Source organism: Lithobates pipiens, unplaced genomic scaffold (genome assembly GCF_037356315.1).
Source record: "Lithobates pipiens isolate NorthernLeopardFrog02 unplaced genomic scaffold, aLitPip1_a1.2 Scaffold_18, whole genome shotgun sequence".
In the NCBI taxonomy this organism is placed as follows: Eukaryota; Metazoa; Chordata; class Amphibia; order Anura; family Ranidae; genus Lithobates; species Lithobates pipiens.
Genome location: NW_027507758.1, coordinates 444,682,322 through 444,706,705, shown reverse-complemented (window position 1 = coordinate 444,706,705; position 24,384 = coordinate 444,682,322). Strand labels below are relative to the sequence as shown.

Genomic DNA, 24,384 nt, shown 5'->3' with positions numbered 1-24,384 from the left:
CACTTTTATTCCTATTACAAGGAATGCAAACATCCCTTGTAATAGGAATAAGGTCCTCTTTACAATGAGATATGGGGTCAATAAGACCCCGCATGTCACCTCTAGGCTGGGAAGCCTGAAATAAAAAAAATAAAAAATAAAAAAAAAAGATTCTGGCTTTGATCGTATTGGCGAGTCGGTAGAAGCACCGGAGGACAGGGGGAGACGTCTATGGCTGGGTATTGCAGGGTATAACCGAGTATGGCTGAGTATTGCAGAGTATTGCAGAGTATCTCTAAGTATGGCTGGGTATCTCCGAGTATGGCTGGGTATGGCAATTTATGGCAGAGTATTGACAGGGTATTGCAGAGTATTGGTGGGTATTGCAGAGTATTGGCGGGTATTGCAGAGTATTGGCGGGTATTGCACAGTATAGGCTGGTATTGCAGAGTATTGGCTGGTATTGCAGAGTATTGGCTGGTATTGCAGAGTATTGGCTGGTATTGCAGAGTATTTGAGGGTATTGCAGAGTATTGGCGGGTATTGCAGCGTATTGGCTGGTATTGCAGAGTATTGGCTGGTATTGCAGAGTATTGCAGAGTATTGTCTGGTATTGCAGAGTATTGGCAGGGAATTGAGGGGTTAAATTCAGTGAGCAGCGATGTGGGCACTGCAGATGCAGCCCACAGCGCTGCTGACACCGATCTCTTCCCCCTCCGCTGTACTGATCGGTACAGAGAGGGGAGGGAGGAACTGGCATCATAACATGACACCGGTTTGTTTACAAGTGATCGCTCCGTCATTTAACGGAGCGATCACGTGGTAAACGGCCGCGATGAGCAGGACCCGGCAGTCACGGATGCTCTCGAGTGCGCGCCCTAGGGGGCGCGCGAGAGTGGAATTCTGGGAGGCTGTCATATGACGGCCTCCCAGAATTAAGAAACCGCTCTGTAGCCGTCATTCGGCTATGGGGCGGTTGTTAAGTGCTTAAGGCCCCATTCACACCTGAGTGTTTTGTAGCTTGAAGCCTGAAGCTACAAAACGCTGGAGGGGAAAAAATCCATTATTCTCAATGGAGATGGTTCACATCTTGAACTCCAAATCGCCTGAAGCTGAACGCCTGAAGCTCAAACAAGTTCTGGACCCTTTTTTGGCGCTCGAATTGGGCAGATTTGGGCATTTTTCTTCTTTTTACATTGGTCACCTTTTGCCCTGCACAAAATCGTGGCAAAACACAGTAAAAAATGCTGCAAAATCGCGGTAAAAAACGTTGCAAAAACTGCCGTAAAAATTGCACGATTTTCTGCCTGAAAACGCTATGCTCAGGTTTGAATGGGGCCTTAGAGTCCATAATTGGCAGTAATCCATAAAGGGCAGAAGTCCATGATTAGCAGCTACCCTCACCAGGAACCCCAATAGGCTCTCACCACCCTCCACAGGGGGTGACCGCTCCAGCAAAGTCTCCAACTACATTTTTGGCAGTATTTCCCCTTGGGAGCTGACCCAGGCATTTAAAGGAAGCCCCTTTTATGTTGGCTGACCTGTAGGGCGTGGTAACCTGGCAGAAAGAGTGTGTGTGTGTGTGTGTGTGTGTGTTGACCCTTACAGCCAGGTTACCTTCAGCTCTCAGGTCAACCTGAGGACACAGAAAAGCATGAAAACATTGTAACATTTGGCACCTGCCTACCTACTTACAATGATCAGCTTATGTAAAACTGTTATTGCAAAAGAAACAAAACTGTTTGCTGTGACAGCTTATAAAGTGTTAAAACAGTTAGCTGGAGTTTGGCTGCAATTTGTTAAAGCGCAGTTCCAGTAACCTGTGAAAAAAATAAAAGTCAGCAGCTACAAAAAGTGTAGCTGCTGACTTTTAAAAAACAGCTGCTCACCTGTCCCACGATCCAGTGGTGTGCTCACCCCAGTCGGTGTCTTCGGTCCCCGGCGTCGGCATCTTCACTATGGGCACCCGGCTGTGACAGCTTGTGGCTTCACAGCCAGGTGGGTGCCCATGTGCGAGTTGTGCTGCGCATCGTGAATGGTGGATGCAGTCTTCTGGGACCAATCAATATACACTTATTGTGTTTTTTTTTTGTTTTGTTTTTACCAAATATATGTAGCAGAATACATATTGGCCTTAATTGATGAAGAAATTTGATTCTTTTCATATTTTCTATTGGATGTGTTTTATAACAAAAAATAAAAAATCGTTTTTGTTTTTTCTTTGAAAATTGTCAGTATTTTTTTGTTTATAGCGCAAAAAATAAAAAGCGCAGAGGTGATCAAATATCACCAAAATAAGGCTCTATTTGTGGGAGAAGAAATACATGAATTGTATTTAGGTACAGCGGTGCACGATTGCGCAATTGTCAGTTAACCTCTTGCCGACCAGCCGCGGTCATTATACTGCGGTAGGTTGGCACGGCTGTGCAAACCGCTGTAGGTGTACATTGGCCGCTTTAAGAGCTATAGAGGGTGTGCCGCTGGAGCCGATGCGTGTGGCCAGTGGCCGCGATGTCCGCCGGTGACCCGCGTTTGCTCCACAGAGAGCTCAATGTAAACAGACCGGTCCCCGTCCTGGCAGGGAAGTAGAAAGATCTGTTGTTCCTAGTGATCAGGAACAGAGATCTCTCTCTACTCCCAGTCAGTACACACCTCCCCACCACTTACAATCACCTCCCTGGGGAACACTTAACCCCTTCCTCGCCCCCTAGTGTTAATCCCTTCCCTGCCAGTGTCATTTATAAAGTGATCAGTGGATATTTTTAGCTCTGATCGCTATATAAATGTCACTGGTCCCAAAAAAGAGTCTAAAGTGTCCGATCTGTCTGCCGCAATGTCACAGTCCCGCTAAAAATCGCTGATCACCGCTATTACTAAAAATAATAATAATAATAAAAATGACATAAACCTATCCCCTATTTTGTAGACGCTATAACTTTTGTGCAAACCAATCAATATATGATTATTGTGATTTTTTTACCAAAAATATGTAGTTGAATACATATTGACCTAACTGGTGAAGACATATTTTTTGGGGGATATTTATTATAGCAAGAAGTAAAAAATATATTTTTTTTCCCCAAAATTGATGCTCTATTTTTGTTTATAGCGCAAAAAATAAAAACCGCAGAGGTGATCAAATACCACCAAAAGAAAGCTCTATTTGTGGGGAAAAAAAGGAAGTCAATTTTGTTTGTGAGCCACATTGCACGACCGCGCAATTGTCAGTTAAATCAGTGTTGCATCGCAAAAAAATGGCCTGGTCAGGAAGGGGGTAAATCCTTCCAGGGCTGAAGTGGTTAACGTGCCGTATTGCAAAAAATGGCCTGGTCATGAAGTTGGGGGTAAATCTTCCGCAGGGCAAGTGGTCAATAGTGTTTTAAACAAAATGACACATATGGGATGAATTTCTGCTTTATTCCCTTTAAAGAGGAAGTAAACCCTGATGAGTTTACTTCCTCTTTCATTCCCTGCAAAGGCAAAGCATAATGGACTACTATGCATTGCATAGTAGCCCATTATGTGTCACTTACCTGACACAGGAGCCAGCGAAGTCGCCACTGTCCCCTGTAGTCCGCCACATCCATCTTGTTGGTGGGGTCTCGCAGCTCCGCCGCTGTCATTCGGCGAAGCCGTCACTCCCGCGCATGCGCACGAGAGTCGACACGCGCGACAGCTCCATTCTTGGAAATGCCGCGCTCAGTGCGCCTGCGCGCCGCTGTCTACGGCGCATGCGCCGTAGACAGCGGTGCCCGTTTTCGGGCAAATATCTCCTAAACCATATAGGTTTAGGAGATATTGCTTGGACCTACAGGTAAGCCTTAATCTAGGCTTACCTGTAGGTCAAAGTGGTTTGTAAGGGTTTACAACCACTTTAACTAGATGCCGACCGCTGGCCGTTAAATGACGGCCAGGTGGCGCACCTATTGTGGCGGGAGGCCGTCATATGACGGCCTCCCGTTTAAACAGGGAATGCGCGCGATCGTGCGCGCGCATCCCTGTTTCTTCGGTGGCGGTGTGTCACGGAGACACGCTCGCCACCGAAGGGGGTGAACAGCCATTCGTTATGGCTGTTTACCATGTGATCGACCGTGATGAAGTCACGGCCGATCACAGATGGTCACACCCGAACGTGCACGGCGCATGCGCGCGATCGCGAGCGCGCTGCGCGTGCACGTCGGTGGCGGCGTGTTCCCCGGGAACACTGCTCGTCAACGACGCTGGTAAACAGCCATTGGCCGGCTGTTTACCCACGTGATCGGCTGTGATCCTTTCACAGCCGATCACTAAAATGTAAACAAACCGTGGTTACCGCATACAGTGTACACCAAACATACTGATTGCCCCCCCCAATAAAGAGGACCTGTCACCACCCCTCATAGTACCTGTCAATCACAGTAAATCAGAGTACCTGTCACAGCCCATCAGAGTATTTGAGTACCTGTCACAGCCCATCAGAGTACCCGAGTACCTGTCCCAGCCCATCAGAGTACCCGAGTACCTGTCCCAGCCCATCTGAGTACCCGAGTACCTGTCCCAGCCCATCTGAGTACCCGAGTACCTGTCCAAGCCCATCTGAGTACCCGAGTACCTGTCCCAGCCCATCTGAGTACCCGAGTACCTGTCACGGCACATCAGAGTACCCGAGTACCTGTCACGGCACATCAGAGTACCCGAGTACCTGTCACGGCACATCAGAGTACCCGAGTACCTGTCACGGCACATCAGAGTACCCGAGTACCTGTCACGGCACATCAGAGTACCCGAGTACCTGTCACGGCACATCAGAGTACCCGAGTACCTGTCACGGCACATCAGGGTACCCGAGTACCTGTCACGGCACATCAGGGTACCCGAGTACCTGTCACGGCACATCAGGGTACCCGAGTACCTGTCACAGTCCATCAGGGTACCTGTCACGACCGTCCTGGCGTCCCAATCGTTCTTGGAAGATCTACTCACAGAGGTCCCATGTTGAGAACCCGTCGTTCCCCTTTAGCGCGTGTCAACGCGAACGGACGCACACGGTTGCGTCCCGGTACGACCGGGCGCACGCGGGTGCGCGACGTGGCAAACGAGCGCACGCAGGAGCGCGGGGTCACGAACGGGCGCACGACCTCCCACGGGGGCACGCAGACCCGTCGTGCGACCGCTTTGGCGCCCTAAAGGCTTCTTAAGGACTCGGTTTCCACTCCCCCCTCGCTGTCCAGTCTACAGCGTGTTCGGAGATTCTGTTTACCAGTTACCTGCTATCTTGATTCCTGTGACCCGGCTTGTTCTTGACCACGTTTGCTTGCTGCCTGCCACCGACTACCTGCCTGCCTGACCACGTCTCTGCCTCTGCCCTTGTACTGTGTTGCCCGCCTGCTGCCGACCCTGCCTGTACCCGACTACGCTACTGTCTATTGATCCATCCAGATCTGCTTGTGCCTGCTGTTCCTGCCTTGACCTGCCAGTGTCCGCTGTCTCCACTGACAACCGTCATCTTGCCAGTCCACCAGTCTGTTCCTGCTGTCTCCTGCTGACTGCTGTCCGTGTTGCTGTTGTTGTCCGGACCTGCCTACACCTGCCAGGCACTTGTGCCCCCTGAACTTTCGAATCTCTGTTACCACCTCCAGGGGTTCTTGAGCCAGGGGCTACGAGGGGCCGCTCCCTGCACTCCAGGCTCGTCCACCAGGTACGTGACAGTACTGGACAGCCATGTCCGAGCCTACGCAGGGAGCCTCCCCTATGGACGAGCTCTGCCGCCATCTTGCCGGCCTTACCCAGGCGGTGAAGAGTCTGCAGGAAGGGTATGGCCGACTGGAGGAACAAGTTCAAGCCCTGTCCGCGACCCCGCCAGCTGCCTCTGGGCTCCATGCCCCACCATCAGTGGTGATGATGCCACCCGAACCCAGGGTCCCTACTCCGGAACGATTTTCGGGCAACCGGAACAAATTTAGAGCCTTCCGCAACTCTTGCGAGCTCTTTTTCGCTTTACAACCAAGAACCTTCTCTCTCGAGGCGACCAAGGTGGGGTTCGTCATTTCCTTATTGACGGACGAACCACAGGCCTGGGCACACCGCCTTTTGGAGCGAAAGGATCCATCTTTAGACACTCTGGACGCCTTTTTCCTGGCAATGTCAAGACTTTACGAAGACCCTCAACTTGCTGCGACCGCAGAGGCTGCCCTACACGCCCTGCAACAAGGTCGCAGGCCTGTGGAAGATTACGTGTCGGAATTCCGACGCTGGAGTTCCGACACAGAATGGAACGACGCAGCCCTCCGGTACCAGTTCCGTTTGGGCCTATCTGAACCGCTGAAGGATGAATTGGCACGTATAGGCATCCCAGAGACCCTGGAAGCCCTCATAGACATTTCGGTCCAGATCGACAGACGTCTAAGAGAGCGTCGCCAGGAGCGCTCCTCCACAGCCACACGCCCCATCTGGATGTTGCCACGTGTACCCAGCTCAAGTCATGCGGCTCCACCTGCCCCTGCCACAGCTACACTGGATCAGCCGGAACCCATGCAGCTGGGGCTACTCCGTCCCACTCTGACACCTGAAGAACGTCAACGTCGCCGGGTTGGAAACCTCTGCCTTTACTGCGGAGGTTCAGGACATTTTGTTCGCACTTGCCCAGCTAAGATGCGTAAATGCCTTTTCATTCCATCTGTTCCTTTGCCTGTGCTACCTAACAACACTACTCACCTGGCTGTCCCTGTTCTGTTACAGCTTCCAGAAAGGACTGTCCGGACTCACGCAGTTATTGATTCTGGGGCGTGTAGTGGCTTTGTGGATACGACCTTCGCTCTAAAGAACAAGATCCCCCTTCGGCCCAGAGAGAAGGGACTTTCAGTATTTTTGGCCGATGGTTCTACCCTTGAATCCGGACCAGTGACCCAGAAGACCACCCCTTTATCTGCTACCATTGCCGGGACCCACCAGGAATTCCTATGCCTAGATGTTATTAAGTCGCCACTGTTTCCCATCATCCTAGGCATGCCCTGGTTGAGAGCACACAATCCAAACATCAATTGGGCCACTGGAAAGATTGAGTTCACTTCGGACTATTGCCGTCAACATTGTTGCCCTGTTGATGATAGAGACTCTTCTGCCCTCCTCTGTTTGGAAACAGACTCTGAGACCCGACAAGCTGTACCCAAGGATTACCACGATTTCCTGGATGTATTTAGTAAAAAAGGGGCTGAAACTCTACCACCCCACAGGCCATACGATTGCCCAATTGAATTACTACCTGGGGCAGAGATTCCCTTCGGAAGAATCTTCCCCTTATCTGAGTCCGAGCTGGGTACCCTGAGGTCCTACTTAGATGACAACCTTGAGAAGGGATTCATCCGACCTTCCACCTCCCCGGCGGGCGCAGGAATCTTCTTTGTCGAGAAGAAGGACCATTCCCTTCGCCCGTGTGTGGACTACCGGGCATTGAATAAAATTACTATAAAGAATCGCTACCCCCTGCCACTGGTACCTGAACTTTTTCAGAGACTTGGTTCTGCTAAAGTCTTCTCCAAACTGGACCTCCGGGGTGCCTATAATCTTGTCCGCATCCGGAGGGGTGACGAATGGAAAACTGCCTTCCGTACCCGCTTCGGGCACTTCGAATACCTTGTAATGCCGTTTGGATTGTGTAATGCCCCAGCCACATTCCAACACTTTGTCAATGACATTTTTAGAGACTACCTTGACTTATTCGTAATAATCTACCTTGATGACATTCTAATCTTTTCCTCCACTCTAGCTGACCACCGAGAACACGTCAAGAATGTCCTGGCTCGTCTCCGACTTCATGGCCTGTACGCCAAACCTGAAAAATGTATCTTCGAAAAACAGAGCATCCAGTTCCTGGGTCTGGTTATTTCCGTAAAGGGGGTGGAGATGGATCCCCAGAAGGTCTCTGCTATTCAGGACTGGCCTGCCCCATCCGATAAGAAGGGAGTTCAGCGGTTCGTGGGGTTCGCCAATTTTTATCGCAAATTTATCAGAGGATTCTCCTCTATCATCTCCCCTATCACCGGATTGACCAAACAGGGTCAGAAGTTCCATTGGACCCCCGAAGCACAAGAGGCTTTCAAGACTCTGAAGGACCAGTTTGTTTCGGCGTCGGTCCTAAAGCATCCTGATTCCGCTCTACCATACATCCTGGAAGTGGACGCTTCTGAAATAGCGGTAGGGGCGGTGCTCTCCCAGAGACAAGGGCCCAAGTCTTTGCTACACCCGGTCGCCTTCTTCTCCCGTAAATTGTCCGACGCAGAGAAGAATTACGATGTCGGTGATCGTGAGCTGTTGGCGATAAAGGCAGCACTCGAGGAATGGCGCTACCTTCTTGAGGGCGCCACCCACCCGATCCTGGTTTATACAGACCATAAGAACCTAGAATACCTCAAATCAGCAAAAAGGTTGAAACCACGTCAGGCCAGATGGGCGCTCTTCTTCTCCAGGTTCTCACTACACATTACCTATCGTCCAGGATCCAAGAACGTCAAGCCCGACGCCTTGTCGCGCGTGTTCAGCCAACCAGAAAACTCTCCATCTTCGGATACCATTCTCTCCGCGGGAAGCTTCCTCCTGCTCCAAGGGGATCTAGTATCTCAAGTTAAGCAGGCCTCCATGGGCACTACTCCTCCACCTGGCTTCTCATTGTCTTCTAGCAACGATCTTCTTTGGTACGAGGGCAGGATCTTCGTCCCCCAGGAAGCACGGACTTCGGTTCTGGCCGCCTGTCACGACCACCTATTGGCCGGCCATTTCGGGGTACACAAGACCTTGGAGCTACTCCGACGCTCGTTCTGGTGGCCTCGAATGAAGGATGACTGCAGGAGATATGTTGAGGCTTGTATCGTCTGCATCCGAAACAAGAGCAGTAAGTCAAGAGCCTGGGGTCTACTGAAGCCACTGCCCGTTCCTGACAGACCATGGAGGATGATCTCCATGGATTTCATCGTCGAGTTACCCCCTTCAGAAGAATACTCTACGATTTTTGTCGTGGTGGATAGGCTTACCAAAATGGCCCACTTCCTACCCATGAGGGGCACCCCTTCAGCCACAGAGACGGCCAAGACCTTCGTCAGGGAGATCGTGAGACTCCACGGCATCCCCGCTAATATCACTTCCGACAGGGGGGTGCAATTCACCTCGAGGTTCTGGAGAGCACTCTGCGGAGCGCTGAAAATTGATCTCCGCTTGTCTTCCGCATATCACCCCCAGACCAACGGCCAGACCGAAAGGACGAACCAGACGCTGGAGCAGTATCTACGCTGCTTCTCGTCGTTCTCCCAAGACAACTGGGCCCCGCTTCTTCCTTTGGCCGAATTCGCCTACAATAATTCAATGCACTCTGCCACCAAGCAATCCCCATTTTTTGCGAATTTTGGCTTTCACCCACTATTTCTATCTGGCGACCTCCCCGAGTGTCCGGTTCCAGCGGTGCAGGAGAACCTCAACTTCTTCGAGACAAATAACAAGCTTTTGCAAGAAACCTTGACCAAGTCGCAAGAATATAATAAAGAGGTATTTGATAAGAAGAGAAGGGGGGAACTGGACCTCAAGGTCGGGGATCTGGCCTGGCTGTCCACCCTGAACCTCAAACTGTCCTGCCCATCCAAGAAGTTGGGGCCGAAATTTGTGGGTCCCTTCCCAATCGTAAGAAAGCTGAATAGTGTGGCATTCGAGCTAAAGCTTCCGGAGTCTTTTCGGATTCACCCTGTTTTCCACGCATCACTACTTAAGCCTGCAGTTCCAGATTCTTTTCCCGATCGAGTTACCAGTCCTCCAGAGCCCGTGATGGTCGATGGGGAAATCGAATTCGAGGTGGAATCCATACTTGACTGCAGGAAGAGGCGGAACCAGGTTCAATTCCTGGTTAAATGGAAGGGGTACTGGCCTGAAGAGAACTCTTGGGAACCAGAATCCAATATCCACGCGAAGAGACTAATTTCTGCTTTTAAGAGATCCCACCCGAATAAGATGGCACAACTGGGCATCCGGAGGCTGCCCCTTGGGGGGGGGGGGCAATGTCACGACCGTCCTGGCGTCCCGATCGTTCTTGGAAGATCTACTCACAGAGGTCCCATGTTGAGAACCCGTCGTTCCCCTTTAGCGCGTGTCAACGCGAACGGACGCACACGGTTGCGTCCCGGTACGACCGGGCGCACGTGGGTGCGCGACGTGGCAAACGAGCGCACGCGGGAGCGCGGGGTCATGAACGGGCGCACGACCTCCCACGGGGGCACGCAGACCCGTCGTGCGACCGCTTTGGCGCCCTAAAGGCTTCTTAAGGACTCGGTTTCCACTCCCCCCCTCGCTGTCCAGTCTACAGCGTGTTCGGAGATTCTGTTTACCAGTTACCTGCTATCTTGATTCCTGTGACCCGGCTTGTTCTTGACCACGTTTGCTTGCTGCCTGCCACCGACTACCTGCCTGCCTGACCACGTCTCTGCCTCTGCCCTTGTACTGTGTTGCCCGCCTGCTGCCGACCCTGCCTGTACCCGACTACGCTACTGTCTATTGATCCATCCGGATCTGCTTGTGCCTGCTGTTCCTGCCTTGACCTGCCAGTGTCCGCTGTCTCCACTGACAACCGTCATCTTGCCAGTCCACCAGTCTGTTCCTGCTGTCTCCTGCTGACTGCTGTCCGTGTTGCTGTTGTTGTCCGGACCTGCCTACACCTGCCAGGCACTTGTGCCCCCTGAACTTTCGAATCTCTGTTACCACCTCCAGGGGTTCTTGAGCCAGGGGCTACGAGGGGCCGCTCCCTGCACTCCAGGCTCGTCCACCAGGTACGTGACAGTACCCGAGTACCTGTCACAGTCCATTAGAGTACCGAGTACCTGTCACAGTCCATCAGGGTACCGAGTACCTGTCACAGTCCATCAGGGTACCCGAGTACCTGTCACAGCCCATCTGAGTACCCGAGTACCTTTCACAGTCCATGAGGGTACCCGAGTACCTGTCACAGTCCATCAGGGTACCCGAGTACCTGTCACAGGCCATTAGAGTACCAAGTACCTGTCACAGTCCATCAGGGTACCCAAGTACCTGTCACAGTCCATCAGGGTACCCAAGTACCTGTCACAGTCCATCAGGGTACCCGAGTACCTGTCACAGCCCATCTGAGTACCCGAGTACCTGTTCCAGTCCATCTGTGTACCAGAGTACCTGTCACAGTCCATCTGAGTACCCGAGTACCTGTCACAGTCCATCTGAGTACCCAAGTACCTGTCACAGTCCATCTGAGTACCCGAGTACCTGTCACAGTTCATCTGAGTAGCCGAGTACCTGTCACAGTCCATATGAGTACCTGTCACCGCCCTTCAGAGTACCCAAATACCAGTCACCAAACCATCAGAGTACCTGTCACCAGGCCAGCAGAGTACCCGAGTACCTGCCACCAGGCCATCAGAGTACCCGAGTACCTGCCACCAGACCATCAGAGTACCCGAGTACCTGTCACCAGACCATCAGAGTACCCGAGTACCTGTCACCAGACCATCAGAGTACCCGAGTACCTGTCACCAGACCATCAGAGTACCCAAGTACCTGTCACCAGGCCATCAGAGTACCCGAGTACCTGTCACCAGGCCATCAGAGTACCCGAGTACCTGTCACCAGGCCATCAGAGTACCCGAGTACCTGTCACCAGGCCATCAGAGTCCCCGACTGTTAGAAAAGTTTTAAATGTTTATTGTGTGACTATTAGAAAAACAATAGTCCTGAGACTGATTTGTTAAAAAGCTACTTCTGAGCACATTATTGTATTAACTCATTGTATTGTTTTGTCTTAATTAACTCCATAGTAAGTAGGATGATTAGATTTAACTAAATATGATAGCCTAAGAATGCACGGAACATGTATAGCTTATAAAGTGCCAGCCTGTGCCATGACAACGTTATTTATGTTCCCTCAGCCAATAGAAGCACAGAGATGTTATTCTTATGGGGTATGTGAGGGCGTAACACGGTCTTTTGGGAGACATTTTTTCTTCAGCTTTCGTGCTGTAAGCATGTCTCTCTGTTGTGGGCCACATCAGAAATAAATTTTCCTGCTTCTCAGAACACCTGAAGTTTTTTTTACTGATCACAAGGGAAATTCCTAACATTTTTGGTCCTTCGAGCCGGAAGCAACACGCTGGTTTTCAGATCAGACGGCCCGACAAAACTTCGGTGAGTATTGGACTTTGAAGCTCACTGAATATTAAAGTCCCCCCAATCAATGTTATTTGGTGAAAAAGGGGCGGGGCCACAGATCTGAATTCCACTGTCTGTTTCCGAACCTTGTGTGATCCAGTCCAGGTGTTTGAGAGGTAGGATCATTTAAATTATTCTTAATTCTTTCTGAGTCTTTTCTTCTCTTTCTCTTTGCTTCTGGTTTAATGTGTTGTAATTGCCGACATTGGTATTGATCGTATAATATTCTAGATGATCCAGTGCTCGTAGACAGAGACACTTGGGGACGTTGTCTAAGGTAAAAAATTACGTCGCCCGCTGTCCGGACAGATAACAAAAAGATTTGAGGTATACCGAATGTCAGAGGTTGAATGCCTGACTATTTCAGCGCTGTCTAGTTAAGTGATCTACAAAGATCGCAAGGCTATCTTTTTTCTGTGTGTGTTTACTTATCTTTGCTCATGTTTAACCCTTTTTGATTCTCTCGATAGTGTGGGGAGTGCTGATGTTTTTTCTCTTGCATTGCTTTGTTCATTTACATGGTTTTTGTGCTGCATATTTCTAAGCAGATAAGAAATCATTCTTCACCTAAGCACTGCACTCCCCCTCCCCCTCCCCTCATGGAAGGATGGTTTCTGCAAGAAGTTGTAAAGTTAACCCTTGATTAGCTATGACAATACAGAAGGGTTATATTGTAAATATTGAAACTTAGCATAAAAGAAAAAGAAGGTAGATTGCATTTTGGAGTAAATAGAATGTTGTAGAATTATCAGGTGGCTTGATGAATGTGAAAAGAAAAAAAAAAAAAAAGGCTGAGGATGTTTTCATTGCTATGAAGGTCAAGAAGCTGTTTCTCGGAAACAAGAAAATGCAGATTGCCTGACAGAGGTTAATTTGTGCATCTGTGAAAATATTAGGACTTTTGGTGGGAAAAGAGTCTGAAAAATAGTTTTAAAGTAAATATTTATATTGGATTGGAGTTGATGATGCAATGCTGTTTATATTTGGGTACATTTATAAAGTCAAAAGGCAAAGTTCAAAAAAGGTATGGGTTGGAAATGGCGGAGTATTGGCTTCAGCATGCTAGAATTAGGGTAGAAGGAAGAACAAAGGAAAAATGCCAAGCCCAATTGCCCCTAGTGGACAAAGAGGATGATCTCATCTGCTACACCCAGAGACCACCTCCCTATAATGGTCCTCCCCCTCAGGTGCAAGTAACTGCCCAGAGTAACACCTTCCCTGTGACATCCACCCCTGTCAAAGGAACCGCCTCTGAACAAAACCCCAACTCCACTTCCTCAATCTCTCCAGACAGTACTTCAGTCCTGGAGATGAACAGATCGATCCTTGAAACATTAACTGATGCCATAACTCATGTACTAGGTGCCCCAGCAGGAGCCAAGAGACTAAGTAAACCTCCTATTAGGTATGGTGTGGAGGACGGTGAGGAATACCCCTGCGCCCCAGAAAATGCACAGGGACGGGGGGATCCATTGCCTCCAGAAAGCCCAGACTTAGGAAACAGGTTGACTGCCTTATTGAACAGATGCCGGCTTAGATGGGTACAACGGACTGATTGGCAAAAAAATAAATATGACAGTACAAGAAGACAAAGAAAGTGTCAGTGACTACCTAAATAAATTACGAGAGATTTTTAGAGTGTTCTCCGGGCTCCCCGAAGCTGAGGATGTGTATAGTGCATATCAGCAACAGCTAAAGACTGCTTTTTAAATGGATTGAAACAGGATCATAAGGATTACATTGTTTAAAACATGGTTACTTACCGAACTGCATCAGTTTTTAGATGTTTTACAATATGCTAAGCATTCTGAGAAGTATTTGAAAGCAAAAGCAAAAAAGAATGTGAAAGTAAAGGTTCTTATGCAAGGTGATGAAGGAGAGGAGGATGCAGAAGAGTACACTGCTGAGGCAGAACTAGAGGGGTCTCATAGAGGAAGGATTACTCTACAGAAATAGACAGTGCAACGAGAGTACTTCCACCCTGTGTACAAGCACTGGTAGCATCAGCGGTGTAGTGGTTAGCACTCTCGCCTAGCAGTGAAGGGGGTCACTGGTTCGAATCCCAATCATGACGCTGCCTGCCTGGAGTTTGCATGTACTCCCTGTACCTGTGTGGATTTCCTCCGGGTGCTCTGGTTACCTCCCGCACTCCGGAGACATGCAGGTGGGTTGATTGGCTTCTGTCCCGGTTTGGCCCTGGTATATGAATGGGGACGTTGGATCCTTGGGGGTGGAGAATGATGTGGGTGTACAGGGGTAGAGGCTAGACACTCACTCAGGCTGAACCGGATGGACTGGTGTCTTTATTCAACTTTACTAACTGAAAAGGTACCACATGCAGTGTTTGTTATCCTGTTACAGCAAAAGATATCACATTTGAGCCCAGCACGACACCTTTCCTGTATGACAATACTCTTGACACAACCTCACTTAACAATACAGAGGTGTACTACATTAAAACCATCCACGCTACTACCACTTCCTACTGACGGGTATAAACATGACTGCACTGTTGCCATCGCTGAAAAGGTACTGCCACGAAGTGATCTGAAAGATGTACCATTATCTAACCCTGACATGATACTTTTTGTTGATGGTTCTAGTAAGAAAAATCCAGATGGCACAAATGCAACAGGATATGCAGTAGTGACACAGGATGAGATTTTGGAAGCGGGGCCACTACCAAAACATTATTCAGCACAAGTTGCAGAACTTGTAGCACTGACAAGAGCATGTATACTGTCAGAAGGAAAATCTGTAACCATATACACTGACAGTCAATATGCCTTTTCAACAGTGCATGTTTTTGCACAACAATGGAAAAACAGGGGGATGGTCACCTCCAGTGGTAAACCAATTTCACATACGGACTTCATTTTAGAACTCCTAGATGCAATACAGTTACCAAAAAAGCTTGCAATCTGTAAATGTCAAGCACACACAAAATATACGGACCCCATCTCAAAGGGAAATAAAAGGGCAGATGAAGCTGCACATAAAATAATGACGAGAAATCATAGTGATAGATCATACAGTCCTTACTGATATGCAGCAAAATGCCCCCCCCTGGGGAAAACAATATTGGAAAACAAAGGGTTGCACAATAATTGATGACATTTACACATCACCTGAAGGGAAACCGGTATTACCAAAATCTTTATTTAGGTATGCAGCAGTATTGACACATGGAGTAACGCATGTGTCAAACAGGGGGGTGACTGAGATGTTAAATAAAGTATGTACAGCCTATGGATTCACAAATTACTAAAAAAACTTTTTGCTCTCAATGTCTTATATGTGCAAGACACAATGCTCAGGGAGGTATAAGACCACAGAAAGGGAAGTTCCCTACATCGCAATATCCATTCCAACACATTTGCATGGATTTTATTGAATTAGACAAATGTGAAAGGAAGAAATATTGTTTGGTACCCAGGCACCCTGACCAAATGGGTGGAGATATTCCCGACAGGAAGTGCAGATGCACAGACTGTAGCCAAAGCATTACTAAGAGATATTATTCCTAGATTTGGAATCCCTGAAAGGATTTACAGTGATAATGGACCCCATTTTGTAATTAAAAAATATACAACATTTGATAGAAGTGATGAGAATTAAAGGGAAATACCATTGTGCCTATCATTCCCAATCAGCTGGATTGGTAGAAAGACATAATGGCATTCTAAAAAGCAAACTGAGAAAAGTTATGGAAGAAATAGGTAAAAATAATTGGATGTATTGCCTACTAGTAGCTGTGACCAGTATGTATATCACACCCCCAAAAGAAGATGAAAAAGGTGCATGTGGGAGATTGGGTCTCAATAAAAAGTAATAAGAAAAAAGCAGTGGTACTCCCCAAGGTGGGATGGTCCTTTCAAAGTCCTTTTAACTACCCCTACTGTGATAAGGATTGCAGAGAGGTCTACCTGGATTCACCAGTCCCATTGTAAAAACGTTTTACAGGCAGAGTAGGGCCAGTTGGCTACAAGAGGTCCAGAAAATCCGGCTACAAAGGGAGGTCTCACACAAGGTGGGACTTGTCTCAAACCGGTGAAGTCTCCCTCCCCTTCCAACTCCCCTATCCTATCCGCTGGAACTCTGTAGCTGGTTAGGATGAAAGGGACAGTAATTATCCTTGGGTTACTGGTGACTCTAGGAGAGGCATCCATAAGAGGGGGTAGGCGCTATGGAAGAGTAGAGGAACCTTTGGATTGGGAAAGAACAGGAAAAGCATTAAATCTAACCTTTATAGAGGGAATAACTAGCACTATACTGGTAGACTTCTGTCAGATTGCAGATTGTGGGGATACAACTGGGGCTAGAGGACTTCTATGGGCAGATAAATATATCTGCTGGCTCTGGAATAAGGCAGGATGTCAAGCATGGGATCAGGCCCTATGGACTACAGCGCATCAAGATTGGGGGGTATAATCAACCAGGGGCTAAAAAGAGTGGTATAAAGGAGAGACTCATAATCACAAAAGCGGCCAACTCCCCCTGCACAAATAGTAAGAACTGTAACCAACTATTAATAACATTAAAGGAGCCGAGGAAGGAAGATCAGCGGTTGTATTCCATGGGAGCATGGGTGTCAGGAACTGATCCCTCAGGAAAATTTTTCCTTGAGGTATTACCACCTAATAAAATTAAACAACAGGAAAAAGTAGACTCAGAAGGGAAAGAAGAAGGCCATACTAAAATAGAAGTTCTGAGTAAAACTATAAGATTCACTAACCTAACAATAGAAGATGCCATAGCTTTGGAGACGGGCTACCAAGAAAAAAAATGAGTGGTTAGAATGGTTGAGGTACACGGTGAGAACTCTGAAAAAGGAAAACTGTTTAGTTTGTGCCGGAGCCAGACCACATTTAGCAACAGTTCCTTTTCCTCTAGATCACAATACAGATCCAGTAGGTTTAAAATGTATGTTGCAATTGTATAATAAGAGCTATAAACCTGAAACAAATTCTACTTGTCACACATTGAGTTTGTTGTTTCCCCCAGTACAGAGACCTCAGATACCTCCAGCGGTTACCGCTTATCCGGGCAACTTTACTTGTTTTGCACTCCCAGGGACCCGTAGCGCGGTGGATCTTGGGTCACTACCTGATGACTACTGTGTGGAGAGGATTAACACGGACAACGGTGACTGGGTTGAACATGACATTCAGAGAGCTGATGTCTGGTGGATGTGTGGGGATAAGAAACTGCGAGCTAGACTACCGGCCAATGCCCAAGGGGATTGCGCTAGGGTCCAGCTGGCTATGCCCCTGAGAATCCTGTCAGAATACCCGTGGACTAAGAGTCACCGACAGTATCGTAGGGACACCTCTCCCTTGGGGTCATTTGACTCTCAGATCTACATAGATGAGATTGGGGTTCCTCGCGGGGTGCCGGACGAGTTTAAAGCCAGGAATCAGGTGACAGCTGGGTTTGAGTCTCTTCTCTGGTGGGTGACTATAAATAAAAATGTTGACTGGATTAATTATATATATATTATAACCAACAACGATTTGTAAACTATACTAGGGATGCTGTGAAGGGCCTAGCAGAACAGTTGGCCCCCACATCTCTAATGACCTGGCAGAACCGAATGGTTTTAGATATGGTCTTAGCTGAAAGAGGAGGGTATGCAAAATGTTTGGTAGCATGTGTTGTACATTTATCCCCAACAATACAGCTCCTGGAGGGACAGTGACCAGAGCCTTGGAAGGACTGACTGCGCTATCGAATGAATTGGCGGAAAACTCAGGTATTAATGATCCATTCACAACTTGGCTTGAAGGATGGTTCGGTAAATGGACTGGATTTATCACATCATGTTTGATCTCAATCGCTGTGGCTTTGGCTGTTTTGGTCACTTGCGGATGCTGCTGCATTCCCTGTATTCGAGGACTTTCACAAAAACTCATTGCAGTCTCAAGAACAATGTATCAAACCCTCTCTACCTCTGAGGAGACCTATGTGGACATTGAAGCTCAACTTAATGACATACAGTCCGAAAGTGTATAACACAGGGACTTTCATCGAAATGTGTGGAGATAAAATAGTCACACAAAGAGGAGGGAATGTTAGAAAAGTTTTAAATGTTTATTGTGTGACTATTAGAAAAACAATAGTCCTGAGACTGATTTGTTAAAAAGCTACTTCTGAGCACATTATTGTATTAACTCATTGTATTGTTTTGTCTTAATTAACTCCATAGTAAGTAGGATGATTAGATTTAACTAAATATGATAGCCTAAGAATGCACGGAACATGTATAGCTTATAAAGTGCCAGCCTGTGCCATGACAACGTTATTTATGTTCCCTCAGCCAATAGAAGCACAGAGATGTTATTCTTATGGGGTATGTGAGGGCGTAACACGGTCTTTTGGGAGACATTTTTTCTTCAGCTTTCGTGCTGTAAGCATGTCTCTCTGTTGTGGGCCACATCAGAAATAAATTTTCCTGCTTCTCAGAACACCTGAAGTTTTTTTTACTGATCACAAGGGAAATTCCTAACACCGACTACCTGTCACCAGGCCATCAGAGTACCCGAGTACCTGTCACCAGACCATCAGAGTACCCGAGTATCTGTCACCAGGCCATCAGAGTACCCGAGTACCTGTCACCAGGCCATCAGAGTACCCGAGTACCTATCTCCAGCCCATCAGAGTACCCGAGTACCTATTTGCAGCCCATGTCTCATAGAATATACGTTGGGGTGTTTGCTTTCCAAAATGGGGTCATTTTGTGGGTAATTTCACTGTCCTGGTGGTCCAGGACCTTCAAAAGTGTGATGGGTAGGAATGAAATGAGATGTGTCATTTATGCTCCTAGAACGCCTGAACATACTACTTCAATGTCCGGCCTCTCTATGTGGCCAGGCTGTGTAAAAGTCCTACACATGTGGTATCGCCATACTCGGGAGGAGTAGCAGAATGTATTTTGGGGTGTAATTTTTGCTATATACATGCTATGTGTTAGAAATATCTTATAAATTGACAATTTTGTGTAAAAAAAAAATGCGTTTTAATTTTTTTCCACATATTCCAAAAACTTCTGGAAAAAAATTAACCATTCAAAAGACTCATTATGCCTCACAGATTATACGTTGGGGTGTTTGCTTTCCAAAATGGGGTCATTTTATGGGCAATTCCATTGTTCTGGTACTCCAGGGACTTCAAAAGTGTAATAGGTGGTTGAGAAATGAGATGCGTCATTTTTGCTCGTAGAACGTCTGAAGGTACTACATCAATGTGAGGCCGCGTACACACGCGGGGACTGTTCGCTCAACTTTGTCCGTCAAACAGTTTCAGCGGACAGTCCGCTCAAAATTAGCATGGACGGACTTGCCCACACACGACCAACGAACAGTCCGCTGAAACCGTGCGCGATGACGTGAACGGCACGTACGACGGGACGAAAAATACGACGTCCTATACACTGCAATGCAAACTGCGGCGTGTAAATCCTTTCTGAGCATGCGCGGAACTTAGTTTGACGAACAAGCCTACACACGAGGGGACTGTTCGCTGAAACAGAGTTTCAGCGGACAGTTTTTCGGAATTTCCGAAAAACTTTGTTCAGCAGACTGTCCGCTGAAACTGTCCGCTGAAAGCCCACACACGAGCGTACTGTCCGCCGAAACACTGTTCAGCGGACAAAGTTGAGCGAACAGTCCCCGCGTGTGTACGCGGCCTTAGTGTTCTGTATGTGGCCAGGCTGTGTAAAAGTCTCACACATGTGGTATCGCCGTACTCGGGAAGAGTAGTGGAATGTATTTTGGGGTGTAATTTGTTGTATGCACATGCTGTGTGTGAGAAATAACCTGATAATATGACAATTTAGTAAAAAAAAATAAAAAAAAAATAAAAATCTTCATTTTGCAAAGATTTGTGGGAAAAAATGACAACTTAAAAAAACTCACCATGCTACTTACTTAATACCTTGGGATGTCTACTTTATAAAAAGGGGTCATTTGGGGGATATTTGTACTTTCCTGACTTGTTAGTGTCTCAAGAAATGAGATACACCTGATGTACTGAAGGCCTGATCAGAAGTGATCAATTTTCAGTGATTGGCACCATAGTTTGTAGACTCTATAACTTTCACAAAGACCAAATAATATATACTAATGTGGGTTATTTTTACCAAAGATATGTAGCAGTATAAATTTTGGCCAAAATTTATGAAGAAAAATGACTAATTAGCAATAATTTATGACAGAAACGAAGAAAAAGGCATTTTTTTCACAAAATTTAAGTTTTATTTTATTTATACCACAAAAAATAAAAAACCCACTAGTGATTAAATACCACTAAGGCTGCTTTCACACTGGGGCGGGAGCGGCATCGGCGGTAAAGTGCCGCTATTTTTAGCGGCGCTTTACCGTCGTTTTAGCGGCGGTCTGCGGGCGCTAGCGGGGTGGTTTTAACCCCCCTAGCGGCCGAAAAAGGGTTAAACCCGCCCGCAAAGCGCCGCTGCAGCGGCGATTTGCCGGCGGTATTGCCGCGGTGTCCCATTGATTTCAATGGGTAGGAGCGGTATAGGAGCGGTGAATACACCGCTCCAAAGATGCGGCTAGCAGGACTTTTTTCACCGTCCTGCCAGCGCATCGCTCCAGTGTGAAAGCCCTCCGGCTTTCACACTGGAGGGAAAGGGGCCGTTTTTTTTCAGGCGCTACACAGGCGCTATTTTTAGCGCTGTAACGCCTGAATACCGCCCCAGTGTGAAAGCAGCCTAAAAGAAAGCTCTATTTGTGTGGAAGAAAGGACGCAAGTTTCATATGGATACAGTGTTGGATGACTGAGTAATTGTCATTCAAACTGTGAGAGCGCTGAAAGCTGAAAATTGGTCTGGTCAGGAAGGGGGTGTAACTGCACTGTATTGAGGTGGTTAAAGTAAACTGCCAAGAAGTCCCAAAAGATCAGCAGGGATGTAACAAAACATACAGGTGAAGAGGAATGTTATTTTAGAAATGCTGTTTAGAATGGGCGGGGCTTTGGAATAGTAGCCAGTTGTGGTTTCCATGCAGGGTCTCATGGCCATCACCCCGCTCATAGTACACACTGCAGTGTCCGCACCACACCAGCCCACCCTCCTATCCTTGTGTGTACGCCCCTCCCTCAGCGAACCACGCGGTCCAGTCACATGCCCCACAGGACATCTAATACTCCCCCTTTACTGTCAGGAAGCAAGAGAATGATTGACAGGACGCTCGGCGAATTGGCGAGCTCAGCTGTTTCCTTTCTGCCAATCAGCGCAGCCCGGGCTGTGTTCTCCTCATGTTGCTTGTTTAGGGCCGAGCAGTGCTATGTGCTGGGAATGAACGGTTTGCTGTTCTGTATGGAAGCTGCATGTCTCCGGAGCTGGGGCCCTGACACAAGGAGGTAATAGACGCGTTTATGTATGTGTGTGTGACACCGCTTCCTGTTCTGCATCGAATGCCCGGGTGACCCCCACAGGAGGGTGTGACACTCACATGACAGCTCTTCTGTGTGTCTCCAGCTGTCTTTTTATATAGCAACAGGTCCCACGCTGAGGAGTTTAGGTACTTGGTGCAAGAGCTTACACTTACTGGGACAGCTAGGACATGTGTGAGTGTCATTGACCTGTCCCTAGACTGTGGTGCTTTGCTGGGTGATGGAAGGGCCACTCACACTATGTCTGCATAGATCAGTGCAAGGGCATCCATACAGGGGCATTGCATAGCTATACAGATACAAATAGGCCTGTACACCGCCAATGAGCGTTTGTTTACTGGGGGCCTGGAGCCGCGTGCAGCCAGCCTATGTATGACCGCGCTAGATCAAGATGCAACTCAACTCATGTAAGGCTCCATTCACACTTGGACATTTTGGGATTGTGGCAGAATTGCTGCGATTCTGCCCTCGATCGCAAAACACAGGTTTGCAGCAGATCTTCTCTGCTACCATTCGCAGAAGATCTCGTGTGAAACCAGTCGCGCAAAAGAAGCTCCCGCTCCTTTTTGGGCGTCAAGCTTCACACAATGTGATTTGCCGTGCGACAAAACCACACTTTGTTTTAGGTGCCATTGAAAAGAATTGCACCTGAACCCGCGTTTTGCGATTTGTAGTGCATTTTGAGACAGTAAACAGAATCCCAGTGACGTCTTGGGTTCCATTCACATTAGCGAGTCTCTGAAGTCGCACGATTTCCAGTGTGACTTTTATCCAACTTTAGCCCCCCCCCCCCCCGGTTCACATCGGGGGGGTTTTGACATGCAAAATCGCAATCTTTTGCTGGCAACGGCACCGTCCGACTTTGCAGCGCTGCGCCGATTTCCCAAAAGTTGTTTCCTGCATTACTTTTAGCGGCTTCAGGGGGCGATTACTATAGACATCTGTGCATGAACCCCGCACAGATGTTTTTCAAATCACCCCTGACCTCGCAATGAAATGTGGGTTTGCAATTGTGCGCGTTCAGCTAAACAAACGATTTCAAACCTGCCTCCAATGTGAATGTAGGCTAAGTAGTAGTTAAAGCGGGAGTCCACCGGGACTCCGCGTTTTTTTTTTTTTTTTTTTTTAAAAGCCAGCAGCTACAAATACTGCAGCTGCTGACTTTTAAATAGTGACACTTACCTGTCCAGCGCGTCCGCGATGTCGGCACCCGAAGCCGATCGCTCGCTCGTCTATCGGGTCCTGCCGCCGCCATCTTGGGTATGGGAATCAGGAAATGGAGCCTTTTGGCTTCATTTCCCGGTTCCCTACTGCGCATGCGTGAGCCGCGCGGCGCAATCCGGACGGTCCCCGCTGCCTCTGGGAGCTGTGTGTTTCCCAGCAGGCAGCGGGGCACTTGCTGAAGGGGGCGGGCGCTTGCGGAAAGGGGCGTAACGTACGCCCCTTTCCGCAGAGAGCTAGCCCGGAAGTGGGTGCAGTTACCTGGATTATCCAGGTAACTGCACCCCCCTCCCCCCTGAAAGGTGCCGATTGTGGCGCCGGAGGGGGGGGGATTCCGATGAGCGGAGGTCCATTTTAGGGTGGACCTCCGCTTTAAAGAGGAAGTAAACCATGATGGGTTTACTTCCTCTTTCATACCCTGCAAAGGTAAAGCATAATGGACTACTATGCATCGCATAGTAGTCCATTGTGTCACTTGCCTGACACAGGAGCCAGCGAAGTCATCGCTGTCCCCTGTAGTCCGGCGCATCCATCTTCTCGGTGGGTCTCGCTGCTCCGCCGCTGTCATTCGGTGAAGCCGCGATGACATCCCTCCTGCGTATGCGCACGGAAGCCGCCACTCGCGGCATGTCGCGGTTGACCGCGGGGCGCTCAATGCGCCCGTGCGCATGCGCCGTAGACAGCGGTGCCTGTCTTTCGGCAAATATCTCCTAAACCGTGTAGGTTTAGGAGATATTTCTTGGACCTACAGGTAAGCCTTAATCTAGGCTTACCTGTAGGTCAAAGTGTGTTGTAAGGGTTTACAACCACTTTAATAGTCAGCCGCGTTCGTGATAAATACCTTTCCATGCAGTAGACAAATACAGTATCTCACAAAAGTCAGTACACCTCTCACATATTTGTAAATATTTGATTATATCTTTTCATGTGACATCACTGAGGTTGCATTCACACCTGAGCTTTTTCAGCTCGTAAAACACCTGAAAAACGCCCATGCAAAATCCCATTCATTTAAATGGTCCCTCGATACATCTAAGCATTTTGTAGCCTGAAGCTCAAAAAAGTACATGAGCTTCTTTTTGGGCAGATTACAGGCGTTTTTCTGTTTTTTACATTGGTGACCTTTTGACCTGTGCAAAATTGCAGCAAAAAAAAAAACTTTCTGCCTGAAAACTAAACGCACAGGTGTGATTGCAGCCTAAATAAATGACACTTTGCTACAATGTAAAGTAGTGAGTGTACAGCTTGTATAACAGTGTAAATTTGCTGTCCCGTTAAAAATAACTCAACAGATATTCTATATTATTGTCTAAACCGCTGGCAACAAAAGTGAAAATGTCCAAATTGGGCCCAAAGTGTCAATATTTTGTGTGGCCACCATTATTTTCCAACACTGTCTTAACCCTTTTGGGCATGGATTTCATCAGAGCTTCACAGGTTGCCACTGGAGTCCTCTTCCACTTCTCAATGACGACATCAAGGAGTTGGGGGATGTTAGAGACCTTGCACTCCTCCACCTTCCGTTTGAGGATGCCCCACAGATGCTCAATAGGGTTTACGTCTTGAGACATGCTTGGCCAGTCCATC

At 48.0% G+C, this 24,384-nt stretch overlaps 1 protein-coding gene across 4 annotated transcripts in view; it reads left to right on the top strand.

The window, feature by feature from the left end:
• Positions 1-21,379: 21,379 nt before the first annotated feature.
• The window catches only part of RNF13 (ring finger protein 13), a 203,576-nt gene continuing 200,571 nt past the window's right edge, over positions 21,380-24,384 (top strand). For 2 of the 4 annotated variants that reach the window (XM_077488189.1, XM_077488191.1), the window contains exon 1: positions 21,403-21,543. In XM_077488189.1, the coding sequence (XP_077344315.1) occupies positions 21,479-21,543 (65 nt within the window). In that variant the 5' untranslated portion in view covers positions 21,403-21,478. Of the gene's footprint in view, positions 21,544-24,384 lie in introns of all 4 variants that reach the window. The other 2 variants (XM_077488192.1, XM_077488190.1) reach the window with 2 other exon arrangements.